Source organism: Cinclus cinclus, chromosome 2 (genome assembly GCF_963662255.1).
Source record: "Cinclus cinclus chromosome 2, bCinCin1.1, whole genome shotgun sequence".
In the NCBI taxonomy this organism is placed as follows: domain Eukaryota; kingdom Metazoa; phylum Chordata; class Aves; order Passeriformes; family Cinclidae; genus Cinclus; species Cinclus cinclus.
Window position 1 is genome coordinate 52,030,036 of NC_085047.1, and position 25,101 is coordinate 52,055,136.

The 25,101-nt window shown below is 41.4% G+C and overlaps 2 protein-coding genes across 5 annotated transcripts in view; one reads left to right on the top strand and one right to left on the bottom strand.

Annotated features, from left to right (window-relative positions):
• NBEA (neurobeachin) overlaps positions 1–25,101 on the top strand; it is a 448,312-nt gene that overhangs the window by 299,827 nt on the left and 123,384 nt on the right. For all 4 annotated transcript variants that reach the window (XM_062487643.1, XM_062487641.1, XM_062487644.1 and 1 more), the window contains one exon: positions 3,153–3,289. In XM_062487643.1, the coding sequence (XP_062343627.1) occupies positions 3,153–3,289 (137 nt within the window). The remainder of the gene's footprint in view (positions 1–3,152; positions 3,290–25,101) is intronic.
• On the bottom strand, positions 5,601–7,080 carry MAB21L1 (mab-21 like 1). Its single transcript, XM_062514707.1, has one exon. It carries the CDS (start codon positions 7,078–7,080, stop codon positions 6,001–6,003), a length of 1,080 nt encoding a protein of 359 aa, XP_062370691.1. The 3' UTR covers positions 5,601–6,000.

Here is a 25,101-nt window from a genome sequence, read left to right on the forward strand (position 1 = left end):
CTTCCCGATAGCTCGGTACCATATGGAAAATCTGCGCTATTTTGATTATGCTCTATGTAAACATTTTAATATCGGATCCTTAAAATCCAGAGACTATCCCAAAGGGGATTAAAACCATAATCCTCTCTCTCTATAGCTGTAGTGGATTAATTTCGTATTCTCTCAGTGGCTGGCTTGCTCCCTGAAGGCTACAACAAAAAGACTCAGTGCTCCTTAAACATGCTATGGAATTGCAAGTTGTAATTGGAGATTTCCAAAGGACAAGTGTAAAAGTGAAACACTGCTAATACCGATTTTTTTTTTCATTTTGTGCTTTAAGAAGAGAAAAAGTCCGTAAAGATTTTTTTTTAATTTAGTTTGAACACCCCCTTTCCTGAAATCCCATAATGTGACTGCTATTTATTTTGCTTTCTGGGCTTTTTTTTCTTTTTTTTTGGTTAGTTTTTATTATTATTATTATTAGAGTTTGTTTGGGTTTTTTTGTTTTTGTTTTTTTTTTTCCCGAAACAAAGAAACACAAGGAAACCTTTTCTCATCTGGAAAGTACGATGATGCCTATTCCCTGACGCATTGTGATATCTCTGACATGTTTACCTTGCAACAAATCTAGGGTGTCATTTGAGTAGAATACAGGGCAGATGCCAAGGTACCACTCTGGGAGGGAGCTCGAAGCTTTTTGTCGGGAAGAACAGAAAGCCAGAAATCCCCGATTTCCCCAGCCTTCAGTGACAGGCTAAGAAGTGACTCTTCCCTTTCCCTCCACGTTCACCCCTGCCTTTGCAGCTCTGCCCCCTGCTCCAGCCCGTGAGGGCGCATCACCCGCTAACCGGGGTGCACCATTGTCTCCGCCTGAATGGCAGATTATAGGGTTTGGCCTTTTGGCCATTAAATAGCGGTGGCTTTATTTTTATTTTAGCCACACAACACCAGGGAAAAGAGGTAATTGGATTAAATTGATGTTCTTCCTTCTGGGATTCAGCAAAGCCTACAAACGCCTCCTTAAAGTGATAGAATATCGGGTCGTTTCCAGGACGCGCTTTTCTCCCCGCACAAAGGCCCGGGAGCCCATCACCCTGCGCCGGGCCAAGTGTGCCCGAGAAGGGCCAGAGGAGGGGCAGGGCGCTCTGCTTGAGAGGGCAAGTGCTTCTGCAGGGCAGGGAACCGCCGGCTGCCCAGACCCCCCTTCTGTAAACACAAAGAAAGGGGGCCTGGGGAATAGAAACCCAAATCCACTTGTAATCGTACAAGAGAATCGGGCGTAATTACTTGAGCAACCTAGATGAAGATTGATGAGGCTTTAAAGCGGCGTTTCGGATCGATCACCCTTCCCTTTAGAGCCTGCAGCCGGGCTTCCCCGGCTCGGTTCGGCTCCTTTCCCACCACCAAGGGAGGGAGAGAAGATGGAGGCGAGACTAGGAGAGCAGCAAGGCGAACCCAGCGCATGTGATTCCGATCAGCTGACTGAGGTCAAGAGGCTACCTCGGTTTATTAGGAGATGGAAAACAATAAAATGAAAGAAAATAGAGTTTGTATCAATATTATCCCGTCCGCCACGCTGGGCTGCTGAAAGCTGTCACCGAAACTGTGTTTTAGCTTTCCCCTGTACGCGCAGCAATCCCTTCTTCTTTATTTATTTTGCAACGTAAATGACAAAATATTGTGCAATAAGTGCTCAAATTGGGTGTTAGAGTAAAGTAAAGCATTAACATGACAGTTAGATGCGCCGATACAGGAGTAATTTGGGCTAAGTGAGTAATTTGAAGAGCTGCTTGTCTTAAGAGCTGGTAGTGAAGCGTGCGTGCAGTGCTGGGGAGGAGGAGAGGGCGCATCCGAGGCGTCGGCCCCGGTGTGAGCCGCAGTCCCGGGCTCGGCTCGGCCGCGCCAGCGCCCGCACGGCGCTGCTGGAGGGACGAAGGGCCGGGGAAGGCTGAGGGAGGCTCACGTCTCTCTGCCCTCTGAGTAGGGGTTCCCTTATTGCAAGGGAGATTTTTTTTAGCTGCCTAAAACAACCTCCTGATATGGTCAGTTTGCCAGTTTGTAAAAGGTGCATCAGTCAGGTGTCGTACCCAGCTTCTTAATACTGGAGTTTTATTATTGATGTGTCAGATGCCTGTTTGTACATCCATGTGGCTCTGTGTGTTTATGTATGCGTATACAAGTTATCCCACAGGATTTCGTGGTTAAATCTCGAAGAATATTTTATATGTAATATTTTCTTCGAAGCACATAAGCTTCCTGAACACGGCCGCTCTCATATTTAGCCGAAGATTGCATTGATATTGAAGATAAGATGGTGAAAAAGCGATCCTCTTGTCTTTTGGATTAAAGAAGGGTTGTCTTGATTTTAGTTTTCTTAAATTAAAATCTAACAGTTTGTGTGGAGAAGGCTGCCTTTTACAATAGGTTTTCCCCATCCCATCTTTTCAATGCCCGTGAAAGCGTCTCCTTAAGGAATATATTTGAGCGAGGTATTGTTACTGTAATTTTAAAATGATAAGATGCAGCGAGTTGAAACAAAAATTATCTCGCCGTAAATGTATTTATCGATGTGTGTGTGCGTGGGGAACTGAAATAGGTAAAGAAAAAAAAAAGAAGAAAGAAAGAAAAGAAAAAATAATAAACCTAAAGAAAATCCCCCAGATATTTGGCGTTACTTGTCCGAGTTGAGGTCTGGATCTAGAGTTAAAAACAATGCCCCCGGGCCTCGCAGGGTCAGTGTGGCGGGCAGGGGCTGCGGATTGCCCTGCCCTGCGCCCCCAGCCCGGCCCGGCCGCCGCGGGGTCCCTGGGCTGCCAGACAGACGCGGTGTGGAACGAGCCGCCGCTATCGCATATGAACAGTGATAGCGTTAACAAGGAGCAAAAGGGCATGAAAAGAGAGGGGACCTTCTTCTAAGAGGCAGCTATTTTTCACCCTAACCCCTCTGAATTTCGCTGCTGTGATTTATCTCGCAGCCCCGGAGCTCACCAACTCGCTTGTGCCCCGGCCGCGGAGTTCAAAGCGCTGGCCGCGGGCCGGAGGGGGGATGTACACGGCGTTTACAAACTGGGTTTACGAGGGACTTGCCGGGCGCTGGCTCGGCGGAGGGAAGGGCCACCGGGGATGGGCCGGCCGGGCGCCTCCAACCTGACGCCGCTGCCCTTGCCTTGCAGGCCCCGTGGTCCTCAGCACGCCGGCACAGCTCATCGCCCCCGTGGTGGTGGCCAAGGGGACGCTCTCCATCACCACCACAGAGATCTACTTCGAGGTGGATGAGGATGACTCGGCCTTCAAGAAGATCGACCCCAAGGTGAGTGCGCGGGCGGGCGGGCGCGGTCCCGGTTCCCGGTCCCGGCACACGTGCGCCGGGGCCGCCCCCTCATTCCAAACTCCGCTCCTGTCTGCCGCCTTTCGCTGCATTAGGAAAAAAAAAAAAAAAAAAAAAAAGCGCAACGTATTAATGATGTTAAATCCTCTATTACGGCAGCGTGCGCGTTTTCCAGCAGCCTTTCGCGCGGTGCCTTTGTATGAACGTGGTCAGATTTAGTAGTTAAGCCAATTGCTCTGAAATCCCTGGAGGGAGCAGCAGTCCTAGCCCGCAGCCTTCCCGAGACAGCGGAGGGTTTTACGCCTTCCGAGGTTATCGGAGAATCCCGTTATTTCAAAAACATTGCTTTCCACGTAGGAAAATACGGAGCATTGTGTAAACACTTTGTAACTGCTAAAATGAAAGTTAATGTTTGTTTTCTGTGGAAAAAAAAAAGAAAATGGGGGGGGGGGGGGGGAGGGGGGGGGAAATAGACACGTACCGAAGACTTGGTTCCCGAGAAAGCTCTGTTTTTTTCTGAAGTCATTTACTACTACCAATTCCCCAGCGCCTCCCCCCTTCCCCCTCCCTTCCGTGAAAACCTCCAGCCGAGCCGCAAAAGAGCAGGGGTGCGTGACTTGAGCGGAAACCTTTGCGTGGCTTTCTCCCCGCGGGAACGGCGCGGGGGATGCCACGCGGGGGAGGAGGGGGCAGACGGAAGGAACGTGTCTAGCAGGGCGCTCCTCTCGCCTGCATCTCTTTTTATACTTATCGCTCTTGCATGATTTCTTTGCTATTGCTCTGGAAAATGTTGGAAGAGAGGAAATAGGGGAGGTACTTTTACAAAGACCTTGGTGTTTGGAGTTTTTTCATGCCAAAATATCATAGATATTTTTCAAGAAAACTCCTCTTCTGAGTACGCTTGCAATGAAGTGATTTCTCTTTGGCGAATAATCTGTCAAACTCGGAACTTTCTTCGCAGTGCTAGGGTAAAAACTTCCTGTCAGAATCTCTGGGTATAACAATTTCGCTCAAGTACACCCTCTGGAAATAGTTGCTAGTGGCTGCCACACAGGAGATCGGCCTCTTTCAGCACTTGTTGACTGTTAGGACCCTAATCAAAATCCGCGTTGTTAATTTGCGTTTTGGTTTAAAAGCCATTTTAAAGAAATGCATCCTGAGAGGGACCAGGCAGTGCGGTACCAGCCGCGCGGGATGGGCGGCTTTGGATCGCTTGCAATTTTGTAAGCGTGCACATGTTATTTCCTCGGAATGCCCTGGGAGCTCGGGCTTGATCTCTGGAAGTGCAACTGGCAATCTTACCACATTCGTAACGGATTTGTAGGTCAGAAGTAATATTGTTGTTCACTTTATTGGTGCTGGCTCTCACCTATAAATTTTATTTTTCTGCTTTATTAGTACCTGCACCGAATTGCTAGTTTATCAGGATCACTGCTTACTCGAAACACTTCTTCACAGATACGTTGTGTTTCCACAGCTTTGTTCAAAAGCCAGCAGAAACGCAACAGCACCATATAATAAACCCTTCAAAACAGACTATTTTTTCCTGACTGCTGGAAAAGTGTAACTGTATTAATAAGCACTCTGGTGTCTAACAGTTGCTGATGGTTGACCTGGAGCTAAATTTCAATATGTTTCTACAACCAATACTTCCCTATTCTACAAAATTGCTCAAAATGAAAAGTTAGTTGTCTGCCCTTAAGTTTTCTGCTTTACAGGATTTTAGCAAGTATCCACAGAAAGGCAAAATCCACAAAACATATCTACCTCTGGTTTTTCAAGTGGAAAACTTGATCTGATATTGAAACACTTACCCATATGTATTTTACTTCATTTATTAGCTTGTAATTAAATAAATCAGCAACAGAAATTAAAATCTAAATCACAAAAAGTAATTATCCAGTGTATTTCAAGTGCATTTTCAAATATATAATTCCAATATTCAAGCGTTATTATATAAGCAGATTCCAAATTTCTTTTGAATATATTTAAATAACATTTCAAGTATATTTATGGAATGTTAGAAATAGAACAAGCAATATATATGAAACGAAAAATGTAAACTTGTTAAGTTCAGACACTTCAAAAGACAATTAACAAAAGTACCGTGATAAAATCTACCTTTTTAAATGGTATCTTCTTTTTAGCAGAAAATGTCCTTGAAGTATCCAAAATGGCAATTTAACTTCTGTTCACCAAATCACAAAACACCAACATCCACAATTTCAAAGACAAAGTGAGATCACAATATTTGATACAAATTTAAAGGTACATTAGGGTTTGTTTGGGTGGCATATCCAAATAGCTTTTACTCACAGAAGGTTTACATAAAAATACCGGGTTTTGTTATAATCCGTTGGTACCGTTTTTTAGGCAGAATGGTCACAATCAAATTACGGCCGATTTTCCTTTCCAGGTAGCACATTTTCCTTTTCTTCTTTCTTTTTCTCTCTCTCTTTTTTTTTTTTCCTTTTTGTTTTTCCCCCGCGGGGAACTGCAAAACTGTGACGAAGAGGAACGATGCTTGCTGTTCTCATTTGCTTTTCTTTGTGAAGAGGCTAAGCTATATTCCTTTTAAAAAGAGAATATTATTTGCATTGTCAAGTGGAAATATATGACTTTTCAAACAGGTATCTTAAACTTCATCAGGAAATTAGCAGATTTATCGGTCAGGCCGGTTTTATAGTTACCCTCTAAAGTTTCTCCAAACTTTTCGGGTTGGTAAGTATTTCCCTAGCCAGTCGCCACGTTTGTTTGGCCGCGTTTTCTAGGGCCGAGTGAGGTTTGCCCTGAAAGAGGTCTAAGTTGGGCAAGAAGTAGTGCGGGCACCTCCTGCACTGGAGGCACGAGATGAGCTGCAGTAAAATCCCGTTGAGCCGGTCCCCCAGGCACGACTCGTCCCAGTCCGATTCCCGGGGATGCTTTTCGCATTCGTAGGAAACCAGAGTTTTCATGTGATAATTATTCAGGGGCTGGCCCGGCAGCTCCAGGTGACGGTCCCGTAAGGTTTTGAGGATGGAGAGGCATTTCTTCCTGCAGCCGCCCATCTGCAGTCTGTTCTCAGCTTCCGCGAACTGCAGCACCCAGGCATCGCTCTCGGCAGAGCTCTGCTTGCCGGCCAGAGAGTGGCACTCCTTGGACAAGAGGTTGAAGCCTTCCGCCTTGACCTCCGCCACCCGGTTGGGTCCCGGCCAGGGGATGTGGGGAAGCGGCCAGTGTGCAGCACTCCGCGGCCAGATCCCCGTGCACTTGAACGCTGGAGTGATCTGCACGACGTAGCGATCCCTGATCCTCAGCTTCACTTCGCTGGTGTCCGCTACCATCTTTACCACGTCTCTGTAACTGCACTTATCCACGGCTTGAGCCACCAGAGTCTGGAATCTGGACCGGATTTTGCGAGCGGAGAGGTAGCCAGACGCCGTGATGAACTCCACCCAGAGGGACATGCTCCTCTTGCGCCCGTCGCTTAACTTTAACACAGCGCAGCCCGGCAAGGAGCCGTCGTCCACGAAGTTGAAAACCCCCATTTGGTTCAGATACAGCACGACTTCAAACTCCGTGGGGGAGATGACTTCCAGCCCCTCGTAGCGATTGTCCATCTCGTTCAAGGAACTGATGAAGCGAGGCTCCTGCACCTCCACCTCCTTCAGCACGTCCGACACCACTTTGCAGACTTCTCGGATCGTTTTGGCGATTGCAGCTTTCCTGGCTTGGCATTTCTCATTGTAGTATTTATTCAAATGATACACCAGCTTGGCCTGGGCCGCGATCATGTTGGGGCAGAGATCCGGATTGTATACCGGAGTCTCGCAATAGGCTGTGGGATCCAATGCGGCTGCTAAGGCTGGAGCCAACTTCAGAGGAGAAACAGGCTGCCGCACTCTGAAATGTAACAAATGTTTTTCAAAATGCGCCGGGGCTGCTGCTCCTCAGATGCTCTCTTCCTGCTTTTTTAGATCAGCCGTCTTGAAGTGTGTGTGGCGGGGAGGGGGGGATGGGGGGGGAGGGAAGGGAGGGGGGAACGGGCGGGGGACTGGAGGGGGCGATATTTTTCCTTCCCCTTTTTTTAAAGGGTCCGTAAGTGAGAGGGAAGCATCGAGAGCAGCACCTTTCCCAGCAGCAAGAAAAAACAAAAGTTGCACTGAGACACAGCGAGGGTTCCAGTAGTCAAAATAATAAAACCTCTTCGTATTTATTTATGTTTTCCCGTAGTAATCACCGTGTGTATGCAGGGCGGTTAATCAGATGGTGGAAAAAAGTGCCGTGTGTGTATGTCAGAAGAAGCTGGCTGTTGGTTTGTATAAGAGCCCAGATGCACTCGTGTGGAAATTATAAAGGCAGGGCCAGGCAGGCGAGCGGCCAATCGCCACTGCGCTCGTCACTGCAGCCTCTTTCAGCTCAAACCCGGCTAATTAATCCCTCTCTAGGAGATAGATATGTATACATAGCCACACGCACACACACACGCACACGCAGACACATCTAGAAAGGTAGAAGGTTACTAGCTAAAAAGCCGTCCCGGTCCTCTGTACGCTCGGAAAACAAGAGAAATCGCTTTCCTTTGGGTGTAACTTCAAGGGTACTGACGTTTCGAGAGGACTTGGCAAAACTGTGCCGCTCCGTACTGAATCCCTGCGTGCTTCCTCATGGCCGGGACGTGAATGCAGGTGTATTAATGGGCATCCATCAACTAGGGAGCTACAGACCGGGCTCGCTCCGGCAGGAGCACAGGCATTAATTCATTAACCCCCACTCGGCGCCGCATCACGCTGTCTGTCCTTTACCTCTTGATAGTTGTCTGTAACTGCAAGCGAGAACTAGGTTTGGATTTTTTGATTTTTTTCTCTCGTGAATCGGCCAGTAAACAAGGCAGCGGATTCACGGCAAATTTAGTGTTCTTTGGAATAAAATATTGCTGAGAAGTCCACGATTTGTATTGTTTTAAAGGATCTTCTGACAGGCTCTAATCGATTTTGAGGTTTAATGCATTTCGGCATTGTCTCTGCCTTGCTTTTTTTATTTGTACCTTATGAAGGGAGAATCAATCGCTAAACATATCTGTCAGGTCTTTTTCACGTTCCTTCCAAAAATCAAGTAGCAGATACAGACGGTAAATCTCCTTTGCCAATTCTTGGCGTCGTTTTTATATTCTGTATTGCGCTCCGATATGTTGTGCGGAGTGGATGTTCGGCTGCTTTTCTAGACGCACTATAAGTACCTATTAATTTCAAACCTGGAGGATTTATCGTACAGCGAGCTGTGCTAGCAAGCTGCGCTTAGTAAATGTGCACACGGGAGGCACGCTAGCGACTGCAAACATGCTGGCTTGCTTGTCTGACAGTTTGGGGTTTCGCCTGTGTGATGTGTAATTAGCAAATTTCGCCTTCGGTACTGTAAGTGTTGGTAATGGGGACCTTTATTTGCGAATAAACTGGAGTGGTAAGCTCTTCTGCTTCACAGCACACAGCATTTACTGAGCTTCACTTCAAGAGAGCCCTAAATTATATATATATATATATATATATACGAAAAAGATTTAAACATGAACCACCAAAGCTTTTGATCGCTTGGAATCTTTAGACTACTGACCGATTACCTTTTCCTAAAGTAACTGTCACGGGCATATCAGTCGCTGAGGACAAGTCATACCACAAAAAACATTTTGCGACATTTGTTCAGCGTACGAATGCGACCAACTTTATTGCAATAGCGGAGAATTTGTGACTGTGCTCTTGGCTCCCTCGGTCTAGCGGTTATATGGGTGTTCCCGTGCTGCTCCCGAGGAGGAAGCCGCCCGGAATCCTTTCCTGCTCATGAGCTGAGCAGGGCTGGGGCTGTCGCTGAAAAACTGCAGGTGACAGATCGTCCCGAAGCAGCTTACCTCTTCTCGGCCGCAGCCCTTGGCCGCCGGGAGAAGGGCGACCACTTTCTGGCTGTTTGGGGCGGAGAGGAGGGCTTTCTCCCTCCTCTGCTTTAGTTTCCCGGCCGGGCGGCGGCGGGACACGCGTGCCTCCCCCCGGGGCGCGGTGAGTCCGGCGGCGGCAGCGGCACAGAGCGCCCGGTCCCGGTGCCTCCCGAGCCGCCGCCGAGGAGCGCCGCCGCCGTCCCAACGCCGGGCCCGGGGCTGCCGCCTCCCTCCCTCCCTCCCTCCCTCCCTCTCTCCTCCCCCGCGGGGCGGTGGCGTGCGCGGCCGCGGGCTCCGGGGGCCGGCTGCACCAGCCTTCCCGGAGTAGGCGCTTCCAGGAGTTGGGGTTGGCTCCGAGGACACAGGCGGGCGCCTCCCCGCCGCTCCTACCGGCGGCTGCCCCCGGCTGCGCGGGCAACCTGCTCGGCGGCGGGGCGATGGTCGGCCCTCTTCTCCTTTTCCCTCTTCCCTTTTCCCTCTTCCCTCTTCTCCCTTCCGCGGGGGCCGGCACACGCAGAGCCCGCGCGGCGGCACCGCCATCGGACCCGGCGGCGGACGGGGAGGGGGAGGCACCTCTGCGGCCCGGCACATCCCGCCCCGCTGCCCCAGAATGGGGCCGGCACGACCCAGCCCGCCCCTCGGGGCCGGGGGCCGCGCCGGTCGAGCCGTGCCCTCAGAGCCGGGGCGGCGTCGGCCGCAGCGAGGGCACGGCTGAGCTGTGCGCAGGAAGGAAAAGCGGTCGAGTTGGGACCAACTCCGGCGGGCGGGTGCCGGGGACGGACTGGTGCGGGGGAGGCCCGGGACGGCCCCGGTCCGGCCCCGGTTCCGCCCCGGGCGGCGGCCGCTGGTCCCGGAGCCGTCCGGCTCGAAACCGCCGGCTTCTTTGGGATGGAGATGTCAAAGAGCCCCTTTTCCCGCAGGGTCACAGACCAGCGCCGGGTAAAACCGAAAGTTACAGCGGGAGGACAAAAGGTTGTCCCTTCCTCCCTTTCCGCCGAGGGAACAGCCCTTTCCTGCGGTGGGGGCACCCCTCAACTTGCCACAGATGCAGGAGCCTCAGAGCTGCACTTTAGCGATGGGGATGTTCCGGGCCAGGTTCTTTTTTTTTTTTTTTTTTTTTTTTTTTTGCCCCCCTGGCTTTTGGTTTGTAATTCCAGTTGCCAAAGGCGAAAGTGGAAAGGTCGTACCTTTAAGCTGTCAGAAGTCATAACATTCATAACGTGGCAAAATTAATTTAAACAAAAATTACGTCTTGGATACCAAATCAGACTTTTCAATGTGTAGTCCTAAGATTAAGCTGCGATATCAAGTAATGCAGGTTATACGTATTTATTGTATCTGTGTGGTTATGAGAAATACTAGATTTAGGCTTGACTGGGTGATGTTTAACACTGAAGATCGCTATTAACTCCATTTCGTTTCAAAATTTGTATATTTAGGCATCACGGACACCACTGAAATGTGACTGTTGAAGTGACCCAGTCGTTTAACATGACAAGAAATCAACTTGGTTTAGACGTCGAAAATTATTATCTATATGACTATAAATGATATAAAAATATAGGTATTTTTCAAAGCTTCTGACCATTTACTGCAGTTAATTTTCCTCTGTAGTTATTAATATGTCCTTGGTAAACTACAAAAGGAATACCTTTTCAGCAATTAATTTTATTTCTACTGAGTTTATTGAGTATTAAGTTGTTTTGGAAAATCGTTATTAAAGTCACCTCATTAAAATGATGATTGATTATTTGTCATGATAATGGTACCATATGATATTGGTGACTTTTTCCAAATTGCTGTTTTCCAGATACTTCCCCTAATTAGGGGGTACTATAACAGTATTTGTTGAGCTCTGCTTGTTATTTCAAATGTTTCAAACTACACTGCCTTGTCATGTAGTGCTCTTATTAGCCAAAAAAGCCAAATGGTGCTGAAAATCTTTGTATTCGCCCACGTCCCCAAATTGCAGTTTGGGGTGGGGGTGGGGGGGAAGTCACCCTACATATAAATTTAACCAGTAATTTCTTTTTCATGTGGTGAAAAGTGCAAGTTAAAATGCACATGCAGATCCATATCTACACAAAGGGCTTGCATGGATATCACTTTATATTTCTTGTTATATAGTGATACTTCTTCCACACACAACTGCTCATGAATTTTAAAGTTTTATTTTTTTAATATCTGCCAATTGCACTAGGGAGGTAGGAAGAAAAAAAATGAAGCTGAGTTGATTAAATTATTTATCCCTACTGCTGAAGTGAGTTTGAAGGCTCATTGAATGTATCTGATTTCTTGGCTCCTCTTTCTCCCCTTCCCCCCTCAATTCTTCCTGGTTATTTCATCCATATCATCCTGCCAGCAACAATAAATTCACTTTTTTTTTTCAAGTAAGAAAACTAAAGACAGATATTTGTGCTGGGTTTGCTATATGTGTCACATTTTATAAAATAGGCAGCATCTTTTTTTTTTTTTGTGATAGAAGTTGACAGTACCTTCAATTTTCTGTATTCTTATTTTATAGTTTACTTTTTGCCTCCGCCTTCAAAATTAGGAACAAATGAAAAGTTTAAGTTGCTATAATGTTTGCAAAATTGCAATTTTAATAAGTTTATACACTTCATTGTTAAGACTTGTGGGTCTTATTTGGTACACAAGCATTTTTTGATACACAGGCATTTTTCCTTTGTTGTGAACAGTTCCGAAAATTTTTAATTTTTTTTTTCAGAAATTACGTAATAGTTCCTTTTACAGTACACAATCAGCATTCATTAATGCTAAACTTTACGTATATGTATTTGCTTCCTATTAAAAATTAAAAAAACCCATGAAGATAGTTTGCATTACTGTTGGACTTGGTCATCCTAGGTCTTACGGATGAACTGTTAAAGCTTTAAATTCCTCTAATCTGCAATCTGTTGAGGGGAAAACAGAAATTGATTTGTTTTCTCTAAAGTGTTATGTCTCAAAACTAAACATGGAGCTTGCACAACTGTGATTTTGGCTAGAACTGCATAAACATGTAGGCGGGGAAAAATGCATTGAATTATTTATTTGGTTCACTTACCCATCAGCTTCTGCAAATCCGGACATTCCTTATAGTACAGCATTTTACTTAAGTAGTCCAACATTGGGTTTTGGTTTTGTTTTTGTTTTTTTAAAGATCTCTAGTTTGGAGAATGTTCTTTTTTTGCTGGACTGCTAGAGGAGTATGGAATCAGTGGGGATTAGCGCCTTTTAATCTACTGCATCTGTAGTGGGTCATCCAACACTGCAGAACTCTCATTATTCTCTATTGCTGCATATGATTAAGTGACTGAAAATATTGAACACTGCCCTTGAAAATAAAGCTGTATGTATTGGATGAGCAGCTTCCGAAGACTTCATGTCCAAACTAATCTTTCACCTTGGTAACTTTAGCCCTGGAATATGAGAGAGGACTAGAGTGTTAGCAAGTGTAAGTTGAAATTGAAGTATGGGAGCATTTGAAAAGCATCATTATATAAATCATGGCATCACACAATATGCTATGTCTGAGGAGTAACTCAGCATTTTATTAGCCCAGTCAAAATGGGGGGGGGGTGGGGGGGGGTGGTATGTCTTGAACATACTTTTGTGGCTGGTGCTTTTCTGTAAACTGGTTTTATATTGACTAGCAAACTAAACTACATGTCTTGTTGGTAGCTGCTGAGGATACTGAAATTAGCAGCAGACATTGCTTAACACCTTTGAACACTGGCCAATAGGAAGTTATAAGTACGCACCATTTTTTTGTATACATTTGGTCATATTATGTATTTATTGCTAATTTTCATGCTGCCAGTACCTTGGCTATCTTATGTCCCTCCAGTTCAAAATGAAACTTTGCCCTCTCTCTTTACAATTACCTGTGTAATTCATTTCATCTTGATTTAGCTATGAGAGGACATACCTAACATATTTCAATGCAGACTTCTAGTTTTAATGTAGTGTATAGCTCTCTAATATTTTCTTTCCAAATAACGGTGAAGGGAGGAGTTGAGTGAGTTGGTTGTAAGTGATTAATATGTTTCGTTGAACCTTATGAAGGCCCTGATCCTGCAAATAACTGCCCATACACTTCCCTGTGAGCCTAAAAGCACCCGTGACATCATGGGCAGGATCAGGGCCAAAACACTTGGAGGTTAACATTTGAAGAGGATGAGATACAGTGAGCGTTTAAAATATCTAATGTATCAAATGCGTGCATTGGTGAGGAAATATATTTTTGGCTCAAATATCTACATTTCTGTCAAGCAGCACTTCTCTATAATTTCACTGTGCTTTAGCCATAGTGTTAAAATAGCTTATTGAGGAAAGACATCGCTGTTTTGTCCGTATTTTAACAACATTCTCACAAAAGTGCCCCCCCAGTACACTCTAAAACCCTTCTGAGGAGGGTGAGGTTATTCAGAGAAACAAATGAAAGATTTTTAGAATCTCCATTGAAATGATATATTGTCATCTACTTTCAGATATTCAGGACTTTTTCTAAACTCCCTAAAGCTTCAGGGCCTTTTAGCAGTCTTAAATATGAGTAACCTACTCACTAAGAATACTTACTGTTCCTAAAAACATCTTAACTATAACTGTAATAGAAACATGTCAACCAACTTATTATTTAAGGAAGAAGAGGTGAGATCTTCTCAGGAAAAACATGATACTTAGATCTTTTGGCGTTTAAAATATTTTCTCACCACCATTCTGAACTTTTATTTTTTTTACTGGTGGAACACTGTCATTGTAAAACACAATATTTTATCTCGGGGAAATTAGAGCCTGTTATTAAGAGCAGCAAATCACTCCAGTTGCCCCTTACTTGAATTTGAAATTTAACCTACATCACCTACCGTCCTTTCTACTTTTCCCTGACAGTTTTTAGGCCAGCTCTAGGACAGAATATAAAGAAGTGGATCCTTTGTGGCAGAGTACTAGTGTCCCTGAAATGAGAAAGGCTATAGAAATAGCATGTAGTCTTGTAATTTCATAAATAACCAATCAAATTGTTGAAAGAGAAATATTAGCTTGTGGAAATAGCTGTTTTTCTGAAAGGAATATTGCTCTCATTTTTTCTTGAGAGTTGACATAGATTTTGCCTTTTAGACAGTTATCTGTAATATGTTAGTGCCATTGAAAAGAAGATAAAAATTTATAGTGTATATGTTAGGATAGTGACAGTGTTGTCTCTTAAGACTAGTTTTAGATGAGACAAAGGACATATCTTTATGACTTCACATTTATGAATCTTACTTATTTACTGTTTTAGTTGATAAAAAATAATTGTTTTGTAAAACTAAAGGAAACTTTCAGGGGAAAAATTGTGGGGCTTTACGTTTTTTTGAAGGTCATACTGATTTTAATGAGGCTGTGCAGTGTGTACAGGCCTAATAAGACAGAAGTTACTGTGATCAACATAGTTCTATCTGATTTTCAGTAAATATTTTACTATTTATATTTCTTGTTTTCTTCTTCAAATTATTTTCAGGGGTAAACTGGCTTCAATTTTCGCTTCATTTTTTAAAAAATAACCTTTTCAAAAGGAACAATTAATAAGTGCAGAATTCTTACTAGCCTTCTGAAGCATAGACGAGTATATGGCATATGCTAGGCTGTGCCATAATGATTGCCATTTTCACCTACACTTCAAGACATTGCTTCTTCAAATAGGTAAAAAACGACAAGTATGTTGGACAGCAGTTTTCTCATTATGTTCTGTGAGTACATTCATTATGTATTAGTAGTCCTTAATTGTAAAGATGAAATAATATGACCATTTATCTTGGCAAGCCCATTATTTATAATCTGTACATTAGAAAACTGCATGGATCTACATAGATGTTTTCTTCTGTATGTATATTCAGACTTTTGACATGGGGGATGAGAAGAAACTCTTTTAGGCTAAATCTAAGGCTAACCTAATCCACCCTTTGTAGGCAAACTGTATCTCAACATGGTAAAAAAAGTCATCTCCATCCCCACCCCCCCAAAATTCAGTTCTTCATTTGTTTTGTTCACCACGCTGCATTAACACAGTTTTCCCTTGTGTGCATCTGCCAGTGTACAATTTAGCCACGGGCATCTGTAGACCTTGTGGTGATCAGTATTGCAGGCAAAAGCCATATGTGTTTAAATAAAAAAAAAAATCTCTTTATTTCATTTGCTGTTTTAACTGGATGGATAACTTCTGTGCCTCAAGACAGAGGAAGAGAAAATACAGAAATAATTAATTGCTTCTATTCTTGAGGCAGTTTCATTTTCCCTCTCCAATATGGAATGCTTGTCAGCTTCCCTGATAAATGACTGCATGTATTTGCATAGATTTTACATTAACACAAAAATTAGTTTTATTTGTGTAAAACTATTTTACATAATAATGCAAAATCTAGCATTATGGATTGTGTTTCCAAACTTGAATGAAGAGAGAGAATGAAATTGGAGAAATGAGGTTTTTTTCATGTTTGCTTTTAAAAATTTTATTTGTTTTGTGTTGGTTGTTTTGCTGGGGTTTTTGTTTGTTTCATGTCAAGGCATATTAATTTTTAGTTTTGTGTTTTGTTTTTGTAGAAACAACCAAGTCAGGATCTCTTAATGTTTATAAACCATTTACTCAGTCTTTCAGAGACTGAATTATTGATGGTGGTATGAAAACAAACTTTTTTCATAGACTTCTAACTCATTCCATTTATTAAATACACACTTAAATACAAATAGATTTGCAAAATTTCACTGAACTGTTTTTTTTTAAAAAAATACTGCATCAAGTTTAGCTCTTAAATACACTGTAAGAATATACTTTAAGTTTCTAGAGCTGCTATTGAAATAGTGCACCATCAGGTATTCTTTGAGAGCATTAATGTACTGCATTAGCTTGTATGCCAGTGTAGGACTATTTTTTCCCTGTCTCTAATAACCTGTCTGTTTTAAGCAATTAGGCACTCCTAGCTTGGAATGGCAGTATTATACCTCTAGTTAAAAACAGTGTTTTATTCACTATTTGTCATATCCATAAATAAAATCTACAAATCAATCAGTTTGAAATATCTTTGAAGGAAAATATGCTGCCCTAATTTTAAGCCAATTGTAGCTATTTTCAAGTGACATGAATTGGATATTTGCTCATAGAATAAACTTGGTGTCTTGTTGTCTAAAGGCAACTGCTAATTGTGTATCAGCCAGTTCTCCGTGCTGAAAAAAAAATAGAGATGCATTCACTGCTGTTATTTCATGCTCTGTAACAAGAAGAAAATACTGCTCCTTATGAAACATGCTATACTTGATGGCAACTTAAGGCAAAAGAGTGCCTTTGCCACTTCTTAAATCTGGGACACCCTAGGTGCCAGCTGTCACTGCTCAGCTAATGATGACAAATGCCCCTCTCTATGCAGATTGCAGAGCTTGCAGGCTGCTATGAAAGGCAGTCAGATTACCTTTCTTCAGATAGTAACTTAACCTTTTAAACTCAAGTGTCAGAATGAAATTATTAGCTGGGATAGTTTCAATATCTGCTTCTTTAAAAAGGGGAAAAATGAAAAGAAAAGAAGGCAGGGACTTCAAATAATACCATAGCACTCGTATTCACAAATCGTTTTTGCTTCTCTGATCTTTCAAAAATAGGAAATTGCTGCCACTGTGCCTGTGAGTACTCTATGGACTTTGCTGGCTTTGAATGCATGAATGCTGAAGCTGACCTCTCGATTGCACTACACAGAAATGGGGCCAAGTGGGACAAATTCTGTCCTTGCTTACATCCACACAGTGTTACTGATGCACAGGTCTGACAGATCACAGGTTAATGGATGCTATTTGTAAGAGGCCTTAATTGATCTTAGGTATTGTGGATATACTCAGCTCTTTCTCTGGCAGTTCATGTTACCACTCTGAGTCTATGAACTTCAGCTAGATTCCACTCCGTCAAAATAACTGGGTATCTATTTTGTGGGTAAGAGTGGTTTCACAGAACTCAGTGTCATGTGGTTAATATTGCTAATTTAAATATATTCTACAGTCAGAGGTTTGGAGTTGCTCCCTGGGTTGTCTAGAAAGTAGCTAACAGATGTGGAGATGTTACATAGTTCTTTAACAGCAGGTTGGAAGTGTAACACAGTACAAGCACTGAATATGCCACCTAAAGGTGTAGGGTACTTTTTGAGTGTGTGCACATGCATCTATCTGTGTTTTTCTGTGAGTCTATTTCCATGTGTGTTTATACATTTGAATACAAAAGTAAATAGGCATAGGCGCATTCATGTCAGTATGTGTACACATGCACTATCCCACACATGAAGCATCCAAACAATATATATTTCCATGTTTATATTAAAATTCTGACATATATGGGCATGTTTAACTAGAACATTATATTTGCCATTAAATCAGTCTGTGCAGTGAACTGCATATGAGTATCGTTGAGTTTCCCTTTGAGCTAGAGCAGATTTTTATTACAGTAAACAAGTACTTACACCAGTATTTTTCAAGAACACATCAGTAAGAACACAGCAAGAACACAGCAGTGGGCAGTAATAGAAAACTACAGAAAAGATGGGGAAAGACTTTTAATGAGATGACGGGGAACATTATGCTATATGGATGGAAAGAAGTAAATAGTGAGAATGGGAGGGATTTTCCAGACAGAAAAAAAAAAAAAGATTTGCAGGAAGTACAGGAGGAAGAAAATAATGTCCAAGTTCACAGAGAAAGTTGAGATCAATGCTGCAATAATTGCAGTGTGGTTGATTCTGTAGTAGTCATTAAAGGAAAGGTAATCTGATTAATGAACATAATATTATTTCTCAGAAAAATAATAGACCTGAAGAGCTCCAGTCAGCACTTACCTATTTTGGTAATATGATGTATGAAAGGGAGATAGTGGTTAATATTATATCAGAAGTGTTTCTTGCTGAAGTTTGGGGACGAGTGTTTGTTTTTGCCTAAGCATGTTAAATTTAACATCCTGTCTTGTTTTGTTGCACTGTGTTTCTTTTCTGTAAGTCATTATGTTCAAAGTATTTAAAACTATACATTTTATTATTTTTAGCAAGTGTAGCACAATCTGGGAAATGAAAAAGACAAAGATCTAGTGTTTCATGCTCAGCTTTCTCAGCTTGTTGGTTGAATAGGCATCAAATGAAGTCCAATGCCTATACAAAAGAAATGTTCCTTGTTTGGATTTGCCCCATCTGTGTCATCTGGTGGCTTATGCAATAGGAGGTGTTATCACATGAATCCAAATGCACAAGCCAGTTGTTTTATGGACTCTTTCTGTGCTTGGAGGAGTTTATAAGTTGCCCACTCTATTGTGTGTCACTCCCAGATGACACGTGTGCATTCTGCTGAGCATATTTTGGGGGTAATTATAACTAATGAAGCCTGGTACACAGCTTGTTCACAGAGTGATTTATTCTGCTCCTGTCTGATTCCTGAGAGTTCTGTAAAATGGTTATATTGTGCGCTCCACTTTGGACATGTATGGGAGCATGTGGTATTGAGTCCATCAGAGAAAATTTGCTATTCAGTGTACTACAGACTAATTACAAAGATATTGGCTGGCTACATCTGTTTAAAAATATAGAGTAGGATTGAAATTATAAATGGGATCTTAACTTTAGGGATATTGACTTTTTTATGGCTCTTGTTTAGTCATTTACTCTTTCCAGATTTGCAGTAACCCGCTTAGTTGTACTGCTGTTAAATGGCTCAGAGTTTCTATGAACCCTGTAAGTTAAGGTTAGGTTCCCCTCATACTTTTTAGCAAAGCTGATTTTATTATGCAGTCTGAGTTTTGATAGGTGGTGATATTTTGTGGAAAGATGGATTTAAAAGTTGGAAGAAAATACCTTGTAGCTTTGCAGGTTTCATAAAGCAACAACAACAAAAATTCATTACTGAAGTCTGGGTGTCAACCTTTATTTAACCTTAGTTCTATCATTCTCACCCTAATTTATCTTGACTTACCAGTCTTTCAGGCAAAGTAAATCCACTGATATTAGTGGTACTCATCTACTATACAAGAAGTATTCATACATTATTTAGCCAGGGTGATTCTAAAGATCTTTTTTCCAAGATGCTAACATGCCTCTGAAATCACAGAGTAATGGTGTGCACAGAAGCTTCAGGGTTTGTCACTTCATCTACCAGATTCACAGCTACTCAAGGAGGCTGGATGTTTTCATAAGTATCTTGGCATCAGTATTAAGTAATAACAGTCTTCAATTTTGTGTGTCTTCAGCTGTATCAGTTTCTTCCATCTTCAAATGCTAACTTTGTATCAAGATTTGAAAGACTTCTGCAGTTTTTTTTCAGTACTTCAGCAAAATTTTCTTTCTTTTTTCTTTCTTTCAAAAAAAAAAAAAAGGAGATGTTAGAAGTTATAATACTGCTTGTAGGAAGGGTAGAAGGGATAAATACTTATTTTGGTATATATTTAATAAAAAGCATTTTGTGAGGTGGGGAAATAATTGACTAGAAAATACAGTTCACATCCTTCTTACTGGCTGCATGAGTTAAAAAAATAGCGTTACTGAGAATGAATTATTGTTTTAATCTGTTTTTGTGAAAACAACTTGGGATGTCTCAAGACAACCTTAGCAGCCTTGGGGTTGGGAAGTTCTTCTTCAGTTCTGAGGATCAAATAGTGTAAGATAAAATTCCTTAGCTATCTTGTTAGGCAAGAGGATGTGGTCACTGACAGATCTGAAGTTTACCTGTGCCCTAACCTGTCCCTGTAGTGAAGTTTATAGTATTGATAGCAGTTTTCAAAGTCAGTAGGATTTTGAATCACTGAAAAAGGAAACAAAATTGAATTTCCACCGAATTTTAATCTGGATAACCATGAAGATAAAAGTGTCAGAAGGTCTGATGGTGATTTCATTTTTTTTCTAAATTTGTGTGGGTTGCAGTGTTATGTGCATGAGATAATAGCCATTGGAAGGTAGAAGTGCTGTTTGTATTTGATGATTGTGGCTATACCTGTATATAATATGTGTGTTGAAATAAACAATTTGGAAACTGGCTGGTTTGCTGAGAACAACCGCATCATAAAGTAGCAGTTATGCTCCATTTGTTTTGAATCAGCAGAATTTGGTTTTGGTCTTTATTCTTTGTTCTAAATCTCCTCCATATACAAAAGTTCTGAGGACAATTTTTGCATGATGATTTATAGTGCTACAAAATCTGACCTGGGTTTGACTTCTCTGATGATGCAATTGTGATAGGTTTTGACTTTTGGGAAGAAATACATAATATCTGGTTACCGTGCCAGATATTACAAGAAGCCTGCTAAATTGTCATCACTTACTTACAATTGAAATCCTTAGATAGGATACATGTCACAGATGAAAACAGGGGTTTTGCATGTTTTGTAAGGTTTTGTAAGGTTTTTTGTGTATTCTATGTTTAAGAATTGTGACAAAATACAATGACTAGTATATTAGAAAAACTGTGCCTAAAAATGAGCAGTTGTTTTCCCAGGAGAAAGATTGTCACAAATTTAAGGACCAGTTAACTGGAATTATGGGTTTGTACTATTCAAATATTGCCATTTTCAGGTGTGGTGTTGGCTGCTAAGTAATCTACTCATGTTTAGTCAGAGTACACCCGTTCTATATAATTTTAAACATTTAATAAAATATTTACGACTAATGGTCCAAATCAAGCACTAGTTAAAACAGTGACACTAATTACATCAGATGTAGTTGGATCAGTGAAGCTTACATGTCGGGCATTCTTTTGCACTGATCGAACTTCCAATGCAGGAACTGATGTGTTAGTTGGCCTCTGGAAGAGTTTGTTTCAGAGCAGAGTGTACCCTTTCAAAAACTGGGAATTGCAGCTATAGTTTCATTCTACTTTGCTTTCTTCTGTAAGCAGCATTCATTTTATTTACATTTTTCTGCTACTTTACATGAATTTTGTGACAGAAATTACTACTTAAGTCACATTGATTCTAGAAACTTCTTTTTTGCTATGCCATACTATGGCTAGTGAATATGATATGCTTATCAGGTATGAGTAGATGAAAATAGTTTTTCATATGAGTATTTAGGAAATAACAGTAAAGTAGTACTCATTTGTACCTGCAGTGATAACTGGCAACAATTGTAAACAAGGAGCTCAGGTGCTTTTTTAGGCTTTAAATTCTTGTTAATCTCAACAGTGTTAGCAGCAGACTTTTGTTTTTCCTGGTAAGCCATTACCTTCCACTTTCCCTGGTAGTCTCCTGGATTTGTGGGGCCTGGTTGTCTAGTTGGACTGTCTGTTTTCTAGAAGTTCTATAAAACTGCTGAGAAAAGTATGTTTTCCATATTCCATGTGTGCTGATCAGTCACGTGGTGGACATGTTAGACTGCTTGTAAAGCAAATGCTGTGTCCTGTTTGAATTTTCTAAATGCATAAGGAATTTGAATGCCAACCTCCCACTGAACCTGTGGTACTGGATGTGTTGTTCAGTCAAAATTACAGTGATTCCATTAAACCCTCAATCTTTATACCACTTTAGTGAAGTTTATACAACTCTGTGGAATAGAAGAAATAAATCACAAACAAGAAAACAAGATAAAAAAAATAAAGCTGTGCTTTGGTTAGAAAAAAAAGAAGTGACTGAATACGCTGAAGATCAAAGCAAAGAGAATGAATTTGAAATGGAAGACATGAAAACTTTTCAGACAAAAATAATTTAAAAATTTATAGTAAAATCTGTTTCATTGAAGAGACTGGACTAAAAAAACCAATATAAAACTCCAAAGGGGGAGATAAGGGCAGAGGACAAATTAGGAAGGAAGAAGTCGTTATTTTCTTAAAGAAGTTTGAAATAGAGTGGAAACTGTAGGGCTTTCTTTACATAAATACCATGCTAACCAGAAATCCCAACTTTAAAGTGTTTGTACCAGTATACCTAATCACAGTTGTCCCATCTGGTAACTCTGAGGTGAATATGCTGTAAAATGTCAACATTCTCCAGAATTACTCTTGGCTGTGCATGAACTGAGCCAGCCTCAATGTAGTTGCTGCTTTTGTGAGCAGAACTCATTGCTTTGTGAAAGCAAATAAGGTAGTTTTCCAGGAGCTGCTCTCCAGAGCCCAGACAGTGACAGCAGTCTCTTCATCATCCTTCACTGACCTAAAGGTTAACCTGTCCAGAGGCTTGTGAAGTCTATACAGTAAAGGAAAGCTTTTTTTTTTTCCTTTTTATTTTCTTTTTTTTTTCTTTTTTTTTTTTTTTTGGTGCGGGAAACAACATGTCTGGGAAGAGTGGGACAACAGAGAATCAAAAAGTTTAGAGGGAAGACACATATTGAAGTTCACGGCAAACTTTTAAAAGTGTAGACAATTATATTGACACCTTGGCTGGTATTTCTTTACCTTCTAAATTAATGAGAAGGGCTGAACAAAACCTTTCTATATGCACAAACTGCTGGACTTGGCTTCTTTTGCATGGTGCTGTATGTTCTTAAATAAACATTAAAGTTATTAGGTCTGCATTCACAGGCCTATGTTATTTGTTACTGGTCTTGTCTAATATCTATAGAACGACAAACATTTCTATGTTGCCCTAGAGAAATAAAAATTGTGTGATTCTGGCCTCATTCTACTGTCTAATTTTGGGAAATGCAGGAAATTGTGAAAGTAAGTAGAAAGGAAACATAGTGGAAAAGGTAAAAAGGTCCTAATAAATAGAGATGGTTATTTAATCATGTAGGAGGCTGGTAGATCTGCATTTTTTTCTATTCAGTATAAAATGGCATTTCTAAATAGACAGTGATGTAGGGAAGAAGTTCTGTGTAGGGGTTAGAACTGAGAGAAGCACCAGCTGAAGGACAAAAGTAGAAGGTGTGAGAATTAGATTTACATTTGGTGTTTTTTCTGAGGCTGCTGAGAATTCAATTGGAGATGTTTGAACAAGATGCAGTGGCTTGTGACAGGAGGGAATATTTCACTTTCCCTGTTCCCAGGTGGATGACTCGAGGACCAAAGGGTAGGCAAGCTGCAAAGTAACTGAATCAAACATGAATGGTGTCAAGGTTTCCCAGGAATGCACAATCCAGTGCATGGACACAATACATTCAGCTGCAAAATTTATATGTATATAAGAACATAGGCTAAATCTCAAGCCCAAGAAAAAACAATAAAAAAATCTTGGCAATCAAGGGCAGGAGGATGATGGCATTGGTGTAACATGATAATATTATTTATTTAGGCATGGCTGCAGTAAAGCAACATGTCACCTTGATGCAATGTCAAGCCTGTAATGGTTCTTTCTCGTTCCTTTTGATGCACACTATGCTACTGTGGGTCTTCAGCTTTGAGAGGTGGAGTACTAATATGTCTGAGTCTTATGTCCTTTTTTGGACTCATTCATAAAAATTGCCATTTCAGCCAAATACTAACCTTCTAGTGTGGTGTTTCATTGATGCTTGATGGTATAGCAGAAAGTTTGCTCATATGTTTTTCAAGTGTTCAGTGAAAGATTGATTAATCTTTTTAATCCTATGGACTGCAGAGCTGTTCAGAGTTCTTCATAAATGCTAACCTGATAGTCTACCTAGAATACAGAAGTGCAACAACACAGAAGCACAGAATCAATTATTTATACTTCTTGTTTAAAGAAAGTGTCTTAAGTATGAATTTTCTCCCTTCAACAGCAAGAGGTATAAGCTTTGAGTAGAAGGTCTAAATATCTAATTACAATAATCAGACATAAGTCCCCACAAAGATTGAAGTATAAAATTTATGTATGAATACAACTGGAATTTAAAGGGGATGAAATTGTGGCATAAAGCTGACTGATTTTCTGATTTTTGTGTGACCTAAATAATAAAAGCTGACTAGTTTTATAGTTTTTGTGTGACCTTAAGCAAAATAATACTTTGCATTCAGGAAGTGGTCAGTTCTGCAACAAGTACAATTTGTTGTTTCAGGTTTTCTGCTTAGCTGGCTCATAATAAAAGTATGCAAGCTGGTGGGTGGTTTGGGGATTTTGTTTGTAGGGTTTTTTTTGTTGTTTGTTTGTTTTGTGTGTTTTGTTTTGGTTTTCTTTACTATATGAATGAAACAAAGAAGATGTAGTGGCTGTAATTCCAGTTATTAAACCTGTTCCTTTATTAACAGTAATCATTAGGTGGTTGTTAATCTGGCTAAAAGGACCCACACACAAAAATGGTTTTGTGATAAGAAAGCAGCTTTGTCTCAAATAAGGGACACTGGATGTAGTACCCAGCACAGTACATCTCCCAGAAGCTCATAGGATCTGTTTACCTGGTTGAAATTCAAATTGTTTTATTATGGTGTCAATTCTTTGGTTTTGGCAGCACTTCTTAAGTGTCTGTACACAAAAGGACTACCACAGTGAATGAATGCTAGTGTTGACACCACCTAACAAGCAGGGATTATGTGTTTACAGAAGAAGTAATATGATAGGTCAAGTATAAGAGGCACTTCTCAAGAGCACTTCACCACATAATGAGTGACTGACTAGAAAGTGCGGAGCTGCCACTCTTTGGCTTCGTTTCGGTGTTGATGCCTGCCTCTCTCCTCCAAAGCCCTCTTGATCATGTTCAGCTGCTCTGTTCTCATGTGGTGAATAATAGTAGAGTAAAGCTGCTTTTCTGTCTCATTTTTCTTGCTAATTTACACATTCAAGCCATTTTTTGTTTGCTATCCTTATTTGCTATTCCCTTTTGTCAAGGCACTGTTCTCTTTTTTGCCTCAGGCCTAGGAACTAATTTGAGCTTCTATAATTACTTCATGTTTTACACCTGTCTGCATATCATGCACCCCTTGTCTCCGTGCTTAAGCTGTATATTTCCTTGGAAGGAGGAAAAAAAAAAAGAAAGGCTAGTTTTCATACACAAGGAATCCCCAAGTTTCTCTTCTCAGT